We start from the raw sequence: 15,616 nt of genomic DNA on the forward strand, positions 1-15,616 counted from the left end.
AAACAAATGTTTCACACGCATCACTAACATTGTATGAAACGCCACTCAAACAAAACAAAAACAAAACTTATCTGCTCACCACCATCCCGGAAGTAGCAATTGCCTTTTGTTGTAGCACATCATATTTTTGAGCTACCATATTTTAATACGGAATGCTTTATAAACATCTTTACATCTGAAACTGTTAGGAGTATGCTGTACATACATAATACATAAAAAAATGCATAAAGTAACATACATTTTAATAATTGTTTTTCCGTGTATTTTATTTTGAAAACATTAAAAAGAAGTCAGCGTTATCACTTGGTACTGCAACTTGACACAAATTTGCTGCTTTGCTTTGTTGTCATTTAACAATTACGATGACGGCAGACAGACTGGGAGCAGACTAAAGTTTACTCAAATTTTACTCAGGCAAAAAGGAATTTAGTTATTCGTGTTGAACTGCACATCTGTAGTTAGAGAGGTTACTCTCGCTGTGTCTCGAAAGTCACTGCGTTATCTTTATTTCTCCGTGCTGCTTCCTCAAAAGAATTTCACGCTGCCAAACTTCGGTGACCAAAAAGAGGAAAGGGATTAAATAGCGTCGTTATCTGTGCCGTCTTCCCAAAACGGTAAGAAATCGCGTGTGTGTCAATGAATGATTTCCTGTGAAGTTTGTGCATAGTTTGCTGAAAGTTGAGCAGGTGCAAAATTCAAAATGCCACATTTAGTCTCTTTCGGTTACAGAGAGATAACGGCGATGTACAGGCCATTCACTGAATGAGTAACTTTACTGTAGCCTATATTGCATTTTTTTTAAGTTAGTTTTTTTTTGTAATCTGATATGTTGTGGCAGTTTGATGTTTTACTTTTTATATGACAAACATCCTCAGCTGGCCCTAGTGAAAAGTTTTGAAACGTGTGCCGTGCAGTTTTCTATTGCTGAAGGTTACACTTTGAATTTCAGCTGAGGTTGTCAGACACACGACAACATATTAGATCGATAAATTACTTTAACTATCTTATTTTTTATTTTTATTTTTTAAAATAAACATTATGTGGGAAATGTATATTTTACTTCATGTAGTTTTATCCAATTTAAATGTCAACACTAGTGCAAAGGACTGATTTAGATGTGAAATATCTAAATGGTTTGTACTTTGAAAGGTTTTAAGGATGGAATGACCTTAGCAATTCTGAAGTACTAGAATGTGAGAGCGTCGTAATTGGACCGCCCAGAAGCTAAATGAGGGTTCACTTTGTTTGCTGTCAATATCACATGATCCATGGAGCATCTGCTCACTATCATCTCAGTTTTGAGTAGCAATAAGAGTACAAGAAAGCAAATATGCTGCTAGTCAAGGGTTAACTGCATTTAGGTCATGGCAGCCAATATGCAAGGAGAATTATCTTGTGAGTATGTTAAATACTGCATGTGACCACTGATAAGAAAGCTAACGGATTTGTAGATAATTGTGTTGCAACACAATAGTCTAACTGACAAACCACATGAGGAACGGCAAGACTAAGCATGTAATGGTTTGTGTTAACAAGACTGCAACACAAAATGGATTATGGCTGGTCCTGTTTTACACTGCAACTGGAACCAAATTACCAAATGTAGGTAATCTACACACTAAGAAAAATTGTGTCAGTTGTCTCATAACATTTTTACTGGCTGTAATCATATTTATTATCTCACAACATGGAATTGAGGCTCCATGTGCATGAGGCAATTTGAGTTATTTTGGAAGCTTCCTCTGACTCATCATGGGATTTTCTGATCGTTTGCATACAAGTCAGTGTACCGGTATCTGCTCTGTGTCGTATTTGATCAACTTCTCGTGGAGATAATTAAACAAGACCATGTGTGTCTGATTAGGTTTATCAATTCAATGCATTTTTTTAATCAATTGTGTAGTCAAAATTTAATTAAAAAGAGTTTTTGGTCAATTCACATTGGTGCAAAAATAAGTGAACCCTGAACTCATTGCTTAAAACAAGCAGTCAAGTAGGACAAATTCAGGTCAGGTAGGACAAATTGATAGCTAAACTAACTACTGAACTGGACCAATGAAATGAGAGGTTTAGCAAAGAAATTGTGCATCACTGACTAAAACTGAGACATAACCACGTCATTTTAGTCTTACTCAGGTGAACCCATACAGGTTAGTCATGCTGAGAGGAAGAGAAATCTCAGGGGCCCTCAGAAAGTGGGTAGTGACATCACATCTGTCTGGGGAAAGCTATAAGGTCATCTTTTAAAAAATGAGCTTCATCGTTCCACTGTGAACCAGATCATTTGCAACTAGAAAACACTGAAAATTACTACAATCCAGCCTAGAAGTGGACGACCTTCTAAAATGTCAGCAAGAACCACAAAAAAATGATAATTCAGGTAAAACGCCAACTCGAACATCACATCAAGGGATTTGCAGACCTCTTTTGCTGCACCTGGGACACGTGCATGCTTCAGCAATCCGAAGAAAAGTCAATCGACAAGGCTTTCATGGAAGGCTTGCTAGGTAGAAGCCTCTGCTCACAAAAAAGTTCAAAGCTGCCCATCTCATCTTTGCCAGCGAGTACCTGGACAACACTGTAGGTTTTTAGAAGTCCCTTCTGTGGACAGATGAGTCCAAAATTGAACTGTTTGGTCACAACTAAAACAGTAATATTTGGGGAAAAGTCAACACTGCATACTAGCAAAATAACCTTCACCCTAGAGTGAAGCATGGTGGTGAGAATGTTAAATTATGGGCTGGCTTTTCATCCTCAGGACCTGGACAACTAACTCCACATAATCCAGGGAATCATGAATTCAGAGGAATATTGTGAAATCCTGGATCATAACCTGAAGCCGTTCGTTGTGAAGTTACAGCCTGGTAGACGATGGATCATGCAACATGACAATAATCCAAAGCATTCCAGCAATACAACCAAGGAATGGCTGAAGAACAACAAGATTCATGTTCTAGATGTGCCCAGTTAAAATCCTGACTTAAATTCTGTTAAAATACTGTGGCGATTACCTGAAGCGGGCAGTTTATGCTAGACGCCCATCCAACTTCTCAACTGCCTGCATTTTGCAAGGAGGAGTGGCAAAAAATCCCCAAAAGTAGATGTACAAGACTGATAATTCAATGAAGAAAGTGTTTGGATGAAGTTCTCATTGCAAAAGGAGGTGCAATGTCCGATTAAGTGAGAGGTTCACATACTTTTGCACCCATGAAATCTGAGTTTTCTTAAATCAGCAACTTTTGTTCAAGAATGAATGTCAATATTATCATTATTATTTGATCAAGTCCAATGACACAATAAAATCAATGACACATACAACATGCATGGTGTCCCATTCAGTCGTAAATGGCTAAACGCAAGGCTGTTGCTGAGGATAATTAGCTGGATAAAGCTTCATCAGCTTTTACACTTGTAACTAGCAGAGGCACATTACTCCCGTAGTTGAAATTCTTATCTCTTGTATAAACCATTTCGACTATTTAAAATAACATCCTATTGGATTAAAGATAGTGGACGAGTAATTTGTACCAAATTATGTGTGTGGGGATGCTTTTGATAACATTGTGAGCTAAATGCAGAACCTGTCTTAAAAAAAAAAAAACATTGAACTAGCAAGTAAGAAGCTATCCTTAACAATAGTATTAGTCAATGTGGAAAAGTCACCAAATGTTCAATTTCAAATAAATATGTAATGCGCAGAAAGTAAAGTGATGAATAATAGTATTTTTTTTTCTAAACCGGTGCCCCTCCTTGAGTAAAATTAAAAGGGGAGGAGCACTGCCCGTCTAACCTGGCAATAACAAGATTGAGTACGTTTACATGCAGACAATATTCAGGTTAAGGTCAGAATTCCAGTTTCTAAAACAATCGAAGTAACACATTTACATGTGTGGCGGAAAGAGTTACTCCCGTTGACATGCTCATTTGTGCTCGATTGGAATAACCCGTTCGGACCACGACATGCAAATTACGTAAATAACGTCATTTCCGCTTTTAACTTGCTATATGTTCAATAAAATACATTATATTTATGTCACTCCCCTTGCTAAATAAAGTAGTCGGTTTCCTTCTCGCTCCAGAAGTGTGGTTCTTTGCTGTGAGTGTCATGTTTGTTGACATCGGCCTGAGTATTTCCGGTAGGTTACACATCAGAAGCACAGACATATATACTTGTATTTACTGTATGTGTATATAGGCACAAACTGTGGTGTTTTCGCTGTAGAGACACAAAATATCGTGAAAACGCAGCGGAGAAAGCAATGTATTCAAGGGAGCCTCCTCTAACAAGCAAGACAGAGCTGCGCATACAAGTCGTGACTACATAGACCAAGATTCCTTGCAAATTAAATAAGCGAAGAAGAAGATGAATAAGAAAATAGCGAGCATGCGCACAGCGAAAAACATTGTCCCGATCGATCGAGGTATTCCGAATGCGTTTATATGAGCAATAATTCCAGTCATGAAAGGAGTAACCCAGGAATCTTATTGGGGTTTTTAAAAAACCCAATAAGAGCATATTCAGGTTATTGCACGTGTTTATATGACCTTACAAAACCCGAATATTGCCAATATTCGTGTTTTAAAAAAGGGTTATTGCCTGCATGTAAACTTAGTCATTGATAATTGTAATTCACTCAAAAGGGAGTTCTCCACAATATCAATCTGGCACCGCTCCAATGTGATTTTGTCCGGAAAGGCGGGGCATTCAGTTCATTACTTAAAGCTGATTGAGAAATGCGCAACTTGAGCACGGAAGCCAAACTTTTATTTTGACCAATCACGGCAACAAATGAAAATGTCGTTGTCATTGTTGTCGTAGGTTAAAAAAAAAAGGATGAACATCTATACTAGTTAAAAATGAACAAACGCCTCTCGCTGTTCTTCATTCAACAAGGAAATTGGAGTAATTCTGTGAAAACATTAATTAATTGCAGCGTCCATTAGGGGGTGGGAATCTTTGACTGTCTCACAATGCGATTCGATTTTTGATCCAGAATGATTTTTGATTCAACATGATTTGATTGACAATTATTTGATTGACATTTGACATTGATTTGATGATTGACAAAGAATCATCATGATCTACTCCAGTCTAGTTTGCAAGACAGAATGACAAATGGAGACATTAAAATGTCTTCAAAACAAAACAAAAGAAGAAGAAAAAAAAACACTTTGTGGATTTTGTTGTTTGTGGGGGTATTCTGGAAAGTAACCTCAATAATAAATGGGAATTACTGTACATACAAATCCAAACATCACTACCCATGTCCCATTTTCCAGAGTAGCAGTTGTGGTTGTAAATGATTGATCACCACTCAGACAGAGAGCATTGGACCATTGATTGCATTCATTGATCATTAAAGTGGCTGATCTTTCTGCAATCCTAACTAGTTCTGCATTTAAAACTTTGCGCAAAAAACGTATAAAACATGGACTTGTGAGGGGAACTGAACATTTAAAAAAACAACAACAAAAGATTAGACTTTTAGCAACTTAATATCATCAGTTATTTTATTACCGTTATTTCTGGAGTATGAAATGTATGTATTTATTTATTTATTTATATTTGAGCAAAAAACAAACAAAAAAACATATACAATCGAGGGGGGGTGGTGGGAGGTGGTTACTATTTCGAGGGGAAAACTCAAATTAATCACATAGTATAGATCATTCAGATTTCAGCTCCATAATACCATAATGGACTCTGGTAAAGTCTGTTTTCTGCTAAAGCTGGATCTCTCCCCAATGAATGGAAGGGTAATTGATTGTATGTTGATGTTGCTCACCATGGGTATGTTATAAAGTAGCTGTTCTTTGTTCTTGAGGATGAACAGAAGCTGTGTTTCTACACCGTTTCTTGGAGAGAATTTGATTATTCAATCCTCTGTCAGTAATTTACTTCTTACAGTCTATATTGCAAACATTCAAAGGAAAGTGTTTATGGTGTACTCCACATTTGGTTTGCCACAGATTCAAGGTAGTTAATGGAGTGGCGACATATTTTCCGAAAGGCAGCAGAATTCTGGGCCTCTGATATTCAAAGTGGGGTAGTTGGTATGTATGTGTTTATGGGGGGCGTTTGGTTGGTTTTCCCAAAAGCAATGCGAGGTCCTGCTAAAATGCTTGATAGTGACATGTGCTGTGAATTGACATATTGACTGTCATAGTTCTCTAACATGGCTGATGTGTTACAACTATGGGCACTGACAGAGTTGGGCGCGTCAATACATTTTTAGCATCCATCATTCTACAATCGTCAGGAGTCAGGACACCCTTCCGTCATCATCAATCCGTCAATATTTCAAGCTGAACGGCATTGTAATGTTAATTCGTCATTCATCATTCCCTCAGCGAAATGGGTGTCCGCCATGACATCCGTCACTGACGGACTGATTGATCAATATTAACGGAAGGCCCACTTTTTTTTCAAACCTAAACTTAATGTCAGGCTCACATGAAACTCTACGTGTTGCATATTACTGACACCTAGTTGTAGAGAAAGTGCACTGCATAACATGCTTCCAAAGTCATTGTTTATGAGACCAATTACTTCATGGTTTCATGAAATAAGATTCCAAACATGAAAAATACAAGCAGGAACATATCTAAGTAAAATGTAGGTTTTATAATTGTGAAGAAGTAAGAGTCATTAAGCTAGTTTGTAGACATGGTTTCAATTGATGTGCCATCAATTGCAGTGTGTAAAATGGAGATGACTAATCGGCTTGCAAATGCTAGTCTTTCCTCTTCTGGGCGAAGATCTCCACTGGCCGATGACATTACGCTACGGCAACTCTAATTGGACCAACTGCATTACACATTAAATAAGAGTGATGTGCTCGTATATTAGGTCAATTTATTAATTTAATTCAAGACCACTAAGACCAAGACTAGTCTGAAACCAGATATCACAAAGACCAAGACTTTTGAGAGTCCCGACCAAGTCAAGACCAAGACGCCATCCACGCCTTGTGTGCGCGTCGGCGTCGAGTATCAAACATGTTTGATCATCTGGTGCCTTTGGCTCTACGTGTGTGCGGCACAGGAGCCAACGGCACACTGCTACTATACCACGGCGCATGCTCTCTTTCTACACCAAATATAGCAACGTCCTAGTGAGGACATTTTGGAGGCTCTAATGTGGGGCTTACACCATATTTCATGAAAAGCAGCCTTCATTTGTCGTGCTTTTCGGCATAGTAGCAAAACATACCGCAATATCTCTTCAGGCTCAGAGGTCGCCTTGGTCACATGATCCCAAACACGTGTTCAACGCAACTTTAAGTAGTTATGCCAACTGATGGGGCAGCGCCGATGGTGCATCGTGTGCGCCAGGCTTTAACAAGCATTGTCTAATTCTTTCAAGGCAAAACGTGCAAAAATCTCAAATCTTAATTTTTTTTTTTCAACTTAAGTCTTGCAACAACAACAACAAAAAAAATCACTGTTTGTATTTAACTCTTTCACTGCCAGACGTTTTCAGAAACGGGTTGTCCCCACTGCCAGCCGATTTAAGCTTTTTGAGTGATCTTTCAAGGTCCACAGAAAATGTTGTGTTTGGACTATGGAAACACACATACTACCAAATGAAAGATTGGACTCTCAGCTTTCATCAGAAAAAAGTTTGTTTCTACCTTATTCCGTTCTTCAGTAATCAACAATAGAAAATGGTTACTTTCACCGAAATTCTCTGTTTTGAAACAAAAAACGGAGAAAAATAGCTTTTTGTGAAACGATGTTATTTCATGCACTCTAGTGAATTGTACACTTCTTTTTGTCCATGAATGATGCCACAAACACCTAAATAGTGCTTTACTTCTGTAAAACGCTTTCACCAACAATGAAAAAGTGTTTTTTGATTGCAAAATACGTTTATTTCCATTCAACAGTGTAACAATTTGACAAAACAATTTCGCAAACTATTTACCAATGTGTGCAACTGTGGTACTACTTACAATTATGTGGATGTTTCAAATACAGTTTTTCCTTTTGTAACGCTCTCCTGCGTGCAAGGAGACGCCAGGACTCGCACAACAGTTTACTTTCACTTACAAACGTTACTAACTTGCAAACGTTACACTTTCTTGACGGTCTTTTTTTCCGGGGAATAAAAAGCAAGTAGCAGACTGTACACACTTCCTCCGATGAATATGCATTGGACTCGGGGCACTCTCCGTCGTCCGATCGAACGTCCGCCTGTGCGTGCTCGGTTGCGCTCCGCGTTACGACACCGTCATAGCCGCCGCGTCAGCGGTTCCAATTTCGCCGTCAAGCTCGGATTCACCTTCATCATCATCGATGATGATCATCGTCGTCATCAATGTACTATTTTAGCGTTGGTCGATGCCTTTCGTCTTGTAAGTGTAGAGCTGCTTGCAAACGCTCGCCATTGCCCGTTCCCTCCTCCATCTAGCTCCATCTAACGTCTTCTACTGCCGTGTCAATGCTTCCCAACCACGGAGTCACCACCCTCATCTTCATCATCGATGATGATCATCGTCGTCAACAATGTGCTCTTTCAGCGATGCTTTTGGTCTTTGAAAAAAACGGCTCGGGTGTGAGCTCCTCGCGACCGGCCGCCATTTTTCCTTTGTCTTCCATTCTCATCTCCTGCTCGACGCTCTAGCTCCGCCTCTACTGACGCCCACCCGATCTTGTCAAAAGAGAGTCATCGCTGCCCTCTAGGGGCCCAAAATAGTCATTAGGCACAACAGACCGGCTGGAAACTTACACCACAGCTCCGGAAGCCTTGCCCGCACCCGTTTCAAAAAATATATATTTTAAAAAAATTAGATGACGTCTTTAGACGTCATTGGCAGTGCTCCGTAGGTTTTTACTTGACGTCTATAAACGTCAATGGCAGTGAAAGAGTTAAAAATTAAGATGGAAGAAAAAATTTGGTTACATTTCAGAAACCTAATAAACTGCAGCATTTTGTGACCTAAACGTGCACGGTGGGGTCTCATAATGCTTCCTGTACTAAAAACCGTCAGTTGTATCACCGCAAAGGTTACAGTCCATACGGGGGTGGTGGAGGCCAGTTAGTAACACATGAACTGAAGGTGTTTGTTGTTATACCAAGTATTTCTCTTTGGTATCACATTGTTGAAGTTGAAGAAGAGCAGATCTGTGCTGGTCTTGACCGGTCTCAACAGAAAATTATGTGTCTGGCCAAACCGCGACAAGACCAAGACTTTGGGGAGTCAAGTCCTAGACAAAGACCTTCAAAAGACTTGTCTTGAGTGTTGCAACACTATTTTTAGGAGTGCAGTTGAGTGAAAGGTTATTACCTCTTTGAATATTCTGAACTCTTGCTTTTAGCCAGTGAAATGTGGAAAGCAATAGTGTTGAATGCAGAATTAGTACCATGAAGCTCTGCGTGAACGTAACTTCCCAGCTGACCAGTTGGTTTAGTTTGTTGTTGTTGTTGTTGTTGTTTTTTTAAAATTAGATTTATCGTTCTCTACTGCATAGTATTGCTTGTTGTTAGATGTTTGTGAATACATCTGTTCTGTTTTTGTGTTTGTTGTCCATGGGGTAGCTCAGTACTTCATGTCAGTATAACTGTCAGGCTACAGAGTTGTGTGAAAGTCTCTCTCTAGTTGACCTTAGCTATAGAAGACTAATGTAATATTCATCTGAAGTAAATGATTAACCAACAACATTCAGAAAGTCCTTTGAGTAAGCAATGGAGTTTAGCAGTCCTTCTCTTACTTTACACAACAGAAACTTGATATCCCTTATACGTACAGCAGTTGGTTATGATTCCTCCCCAACTGTGGTGTTAACTTTTTGTTCATTTTAAAAACAAAAGCCATTTACCACTACAGTTGTTTGTTGTTTTTACTTGATCAGTGGAATTTCTGTTTTTGGCCCAGATGCGGGTTGTCATCATAACTTAGGAACATTGCATGACCATATGTCCTAAATTCCTTGTCAGTGTTTTTATCCAACAAAAGTTAAGGTGATATTCACACACAGAACCATGTCCCGAAGGATACATTATGGCAATCTATGGGCATGCCATTTTCGATCCGACCATTTTCACTTTACCTGTTTTAGGGTCACAAGGAGCTGAAGCTTATTCCAGTTGATGCTGGGAAAATGGCAGACTATAACCTGGACTGATTGACTGTCAATCACTGGCACATACCATACTGTATATAGAGGCAGACAACCTTTTACATCACATTCACACCACCACTGTGTAGGAACTGAACCAACACTTGCATAGAAGTCACACGGGCAACCACATCATCAGTGACTGTGAGCTTGAATTTATAGTTATTGAGGTATTTACCCAAGTGAAGATAGTTTGCCATTTTCACATTATAATCTAAAATGGAAGTTAAAAACCCCCTTCTCTCTCTCTCTCTCTCTCTCTCTCTCTCTCTGTCCTTTGTCATTTCTTCTCTTTCAGATTTACAGGCAACAATCGTTGGACTTTCATGTCTGTAGTCATGGCTGCACTAGTTTTAATGTCAAGTCAGTCTAAATCAAAGTTAGCTTAGCATTTGCGCTGCTTGAGCTTGCCCATGGCTGGTGAGAGTTTTCAGCCTTTCAGAACGAAGGGTCTAATTAACACACATTCACCTCCCCCCATCTCATCTGTCCTGTAGGAGACTTACCCTTTAAACATTTGAATTGTCACATCAAAACTATACTGAGTAGATCAAAGCAATTTTGTCCAATTCTAAATAGTTATAACAAATCAAAACAGTTATAATTAAATTGAAAGAAATACTCTGTTTCACTGGTGAAAATAGTTTGCCATATTCACATTATAATCTAAAATGGAAGTTAACAACCCCCCTCTCTCTCTCTCCTTTGTTCTTTCTTCTCTTTCAGGTGTACAGGCAACGATCGTTGGACTTTCATGTCTGTAGTTGTGGCTGCACTAGTTTTAATGTCAAGTCAGTCTAAATCAAAGATAGCTTAACCTTTGTGCTGCTTGAGCTTGCCCATGGCTGGTCCTTCCTCATTGTGGTAGCTGCTCAGTGCCAAGCTGGACCTGAAGACTCTTCCTCCCCTCACCTGGTCCTATACCTGCACCCCATCCCCAGAAAAACTGTCTCAGCATATAGCTCACCTTCCCAACCCAGGAATTAATTTGGCCAACGAGGAAGAGGAGAAAGAAGAAGAAGAATATGTCAGTGACTCACGGCTGCAGGCTTCACTCAATGGGTTCATGGTCACCTACAGAGATGCAGAGACCATTACTGGTAATATTGCATGCTTGTTTTATTGCACTTCTATGGCGGACCCAACATACTGCAGTCCATTTAGCATCACTAAATCATCAAGTGATGCATTAATATATGTTTTAATAGTCAAAAGTGTTTCCTTTCCAAAGGTCCATTTAGCTGCATCAGTTTATTATTGAAGCTGAACATCCAAGTTATTTTAAGTGTTAACCAGCCTGCCGCCTGTGATTGTGGATTTTTGAAAGCTGAGAAGCATATGCTGTGAGAAAGTGTCCCACAGTGGGACCCTATCATAATGTCACATCCTGTTAGCAGAGGCACTCCAGGGGACCTTAGCCTGCCAAATTCTAGATTTAGCACTCTTTGTTTCAACAGTCTAAATAGGCACATCACACAGTATTTGTTGTTAGGACATGGTAATGGATATTGATTCGAAGCCCTCAGCTAAACACCTAAAAAAAAAATAGAGGGCTGTGAAGTGTGAACCAGTTCTGTGATTGCAGTCCAGATCCCAACAGATCAGCATGGAGCAGACAATACAAGCACATAGACAGAATCTAAGAATAAGTTTATTAGGAATTTGGACTGTGAAGGTTTGCTAATGCACACAGCCTACAGGAAAAGGCCCTCCCAAGAGCTCCATCCTTGACCATGAGGTCAGTTCCCCTTATTATTTGAAATAACAAAGTCTCTTATCATCCACCCAGTAAACACAATGTTTTGGCCCATTGCTTTCCACATTGTAGTGAGGGAAAAAAAGTTAAACAATTTGCTGATTGTTTTTGATTGGGGTTTGGAGTGACTCTCATCATTTGCGCCATACCAAGGCCAACTCCTTCCCCTTCAGTTAGGGTTTCCAAGACCGAGTCTCTCACTAATCATTATCACAGTCCGCTAGGGGTGTTACAAAAAATCGATTCGGCAATATATCGCGATATTGCAGCGCGCTATTCTCGAATCGATTCGATATATGGCCGAATATAATTTTTTTATGGGAATATTCAACAAAACGTCTTACTTGGGGTTAGGATTCAGAAATTAAGCATGGAAGAATGTTATATTAATGGAACATTAAGCCTTAACATTTTATTTCAGTGCTGTTCAAACATGAAACAGACTGCAACCTGTTTGTTAAATACAGTGCCTGTTATAAGCCTAAATTTTAAGATAAATTACTACATTTTCATACAAATCTTACAGTGTACATGTACAAGTTTACAGATTAGTATTTTCTAAATTTGAGTAAAAAACATTTTTTTTCCCGCAATAAGCAATTTATAGATTTGTATCGGGATTAATCTAATCAAATCGTGACCTATGAATCGTGATACGAATCGAATCGCCATGTACTAGGCAATTCACACCCCCTACAGTCCGCAGACTGCTGGTGTCTGAATGGGTGAATGTGAGGCTTTGTAAAGTGCTTTGGGCATCAAGCGTGACCTTACACCTTTTCGGTCTGTATGTGTTTTTTTTTTTTTTTTAATGACGGACTTGTGTGTGTTTTTTAATGTTTTAAATTGTTATACTTTCATTTATATGGTATAGATGAAGCGCTATATACAAAGCAGACCATTTACAGTGTATTCCTAGCAAATACATTCAAATGTAGTGCATAAAAAAAAAATGCAGTGAAGACAATGGTTGCTTTGGTTAGCATTCTAGCAGTCTCGAGAAACCATGTAAATATGCACACTCAGAGGTGTGACTGGAGTAAATTGCTGGCGGTACTAATATATTTTCTTCAGGAGATGTTATTTGAGTTTTCATTTGTTGAGTGATGTAAAATGCTATGTTATGTATGGATTAAATGAGATACTATTACTGCTACTAGTAATACTTTTATAATCACAGTATTAGGAAAATGAGTCATATAATTTTTACTGTAAATTTCTGTGCAAGTCAAAGGAATTCAGCAAAGGGCAGTGCTGCCATCTACTGGTATCTTGCCGAGCTTAACTTGTCAGAAAAAATAAACATCATTTTTGTATTTTTCATATTGTATTTAGTATATTTTCCCCCTCTTGTGTTTTTTTTTTGTGCTGTATTTAGTGTTCTTCTTTTTCCTTTAGTGTTTTTTGTTTGGGTGCTCATAAGTGGGAAGATGTTTGTGTTGTGTGAATAATTCCTCTCAGTCTTGTGAAAAACATTGAATAGGATTTCATATTACCTTGGTGTGGGTCATGCTTGGTTGTGGGCTTGTTTCTCCATAGTAACCAGCCAACAAAAATGCAGATACTTGAGTAGCTTACACATGATCCGTAACCAGCAATTCAAAGTGTCTCAAATTAACTGACTACATGTGTAGATGTTCTGATGTTTTTGCATTCTTTCTACTTTAAATGACTGCTGACGATACTGCCAAATGGTTGACTCTCTGTCTTATTGTTTGATGTCTTGTTTTGTTTCAGTAACAAGTCATAGTTGCTACCCTTTTCATTTCTCACAGTCCCTATGAAAAAATCAATACAGTATTGTTATTCCTACTACTACTTTATTTACAAGTACATAATGTTATTAATTTTAATAATGTTATTAATTAATCTTATTAATTAACACATTCACTCCCAGCCATTTTCACCGAAGCAATCCCCTTCACTCAGCTGTTTTACTGGATTTTGACAGATTTTGCAAGGCCCACAGAATATTGTGTTCTATTGCTATAAAAACATGGAACCTACCAAAAGAAAGAATAAGGTCTCTTCGTTCATCGGGGGGGAAAGTATATTTGTATCTGTTTCTGTTTTGCTGCAATTAGCATTAGAATGTAGCTAAGTTTCATCGTTATACACAAATCTATTTAGAATTGTGAGTAATTCAGTTTTTTTTTTTTCAACATGGCCCTGATTTACCAGTTGCTCTGCTGCCACCTGCTGGCCGTTTGTGTAATAACTACAATTTCTTCCAACCGTTCTTTGCAGGATGGGCTGCATTATGGTCTAGCATAAAAAAAACATAAAATGTATAAATACGTCTTTAGGACACTTAAAACATTTAAAATATAACGCATTTATATGTTTTTGGGGGCAAATGGTTTAATAATGTTAATTAATTTTATTACTCTATAATGTTATTAATTCCCCACTTCTAGACTAAAAACGTTAGCATAGATGTCTGCATATGGAAGCAGGGTTACTTTTAAAATGTAGTGCCTGCCTCTGGCTCTGCCGGTGCCTTCCTAGCATGTCAAATTTACATTGCCTCAGTTTCAATTATGCATTTTCAAGATTTAAGTGTCTCTTGGATTTTGGGTAAGGTGCGTTTAAGATTAAGATTACTCTGATGATTTCATTTTTTTCCTCTCCATTTTTGTGAAAAATAATTGTTTGTAGCATAATACTTTTGACTTCTATTCAGAAGTTTTTTTTTCTTTTAATATATGTGTAGCTGAAATTAAGCAAATTAGTGTTAGAAAAGCATAGAAATAAATACAAATGCTTGGTAGGCACTCGACTGGACTAAGTAGCACAAACCTGGTAAACTTTATACTCCATCTTTGTTACTATTGTACTTCCATTTGTGGTGCATTGGAGAGAGAAGTGTGTGTAGCTTGTGCGAGGAGCAGAAAGAATCTATCCAGTTGGGGGCGAGAGAGAGGGAGAGACAGAAAGGCAGCGTTAGTGCGGGGCGGTCTATGTGGCTATCGTCATTGGCATGTGAGGCATCGTGAACCAGTTTGGCTCAGCTCTTCACTCCTCCCTCTCTCTTTAACTTCCTTTGCCTCTTCCAACCAGTGCCGTTCTCTGACTTTTTTTGCACCCTCTGCCTTGCACTTCCTGTCTCACCCTCCCAATGTTCTTTCTCTCTCTTCTCCTGCTGTGGAGTCTTTTGCGTCCTTGCCCTGTCCAGGACTTGTGGAAAATGTGATAGGTCGAGGGCTCAAGGTTTTTGTTCAGGCTTAAGGCAACATGAGTGAGTACATTGTTGTCTTTGTGCTGTTTGAATTGCTGTCTGGTGAGCTACGTGTTTGACATATGGACAGTTACCCACATTCACTGTATTGTTGTCACTGTTTTTCTCTGTCTCCTGATTATCTGTCGCTGTGACATTAATTTTGTTTACTCTCTTTTTAGTCCTAAAAACCTTTGTATAAAGATTACTATATGTATCATAACATGGTAGTTAGACTGCTAGTTATTATACCAGAAGTTCAAATATATTTAACATCTTAAACAGTAATGAATGTACTAAACATGGGGGAAGTTGTCGCTTAGTTTTCTGGAGTTTTATGGAGGGCAGCCAGCCATGTTGACAGGAGCTGTACTGTTCAAGGCGTTTAAACTTGGCTCAGACTGTATTATACAATATATTCTACAGACAAGACATACAGTGGGGGTTGAATCCAGCCCTTTTTTCTTTTTAACTCTCCGCCTCTCTTCCCAGTGATTCTGCAATAAAATTCACTCTTATGT

The 15,616-nt window shown here is 38.7% G+C and overlaps 1 protein-coding gene across 1 annotated transcript in view; it reads left to right on the plus strand.

Annotated features, from left to right (window-relative positions):
- Positions 1-340: 340 nt before the first annotated feature.
- LOC144058412 (trafficking kinesin-binding protein 1-like) overlaps positions 341-15,616 on the plus strand; it is a 44,389-nt gene continuing 29,113 nt past the window's right edge. Inside the window, 2 exon segments of the mRNA XM_077576855.1 lie at positions 341-614; positions 10,849-11,222. Coding sequence (XP_077432981.1) covers positions 11,189-11,222 — 34 coding nt within the window. The 5' untranslated portion in view covers positions 341-614; positions 10,849-11,188.

The sequence above is a fragment of the Vanacampus margaritifer genome, chromosome 9 (assembly GCF_051991255.1).
Source record: "Vanacampus margaritifer isolate UIUO_Vmar chromosome 9, RoL_Vmar_1.0, whole genome shotgun sequence".
Taxonomy (NCBI): Eukaryota; Metazoa; Chordata; class Actinopteri; order Syngnathiformes; family Syngnathidae; genus Vanacampus; species Vanacampus margaritifer.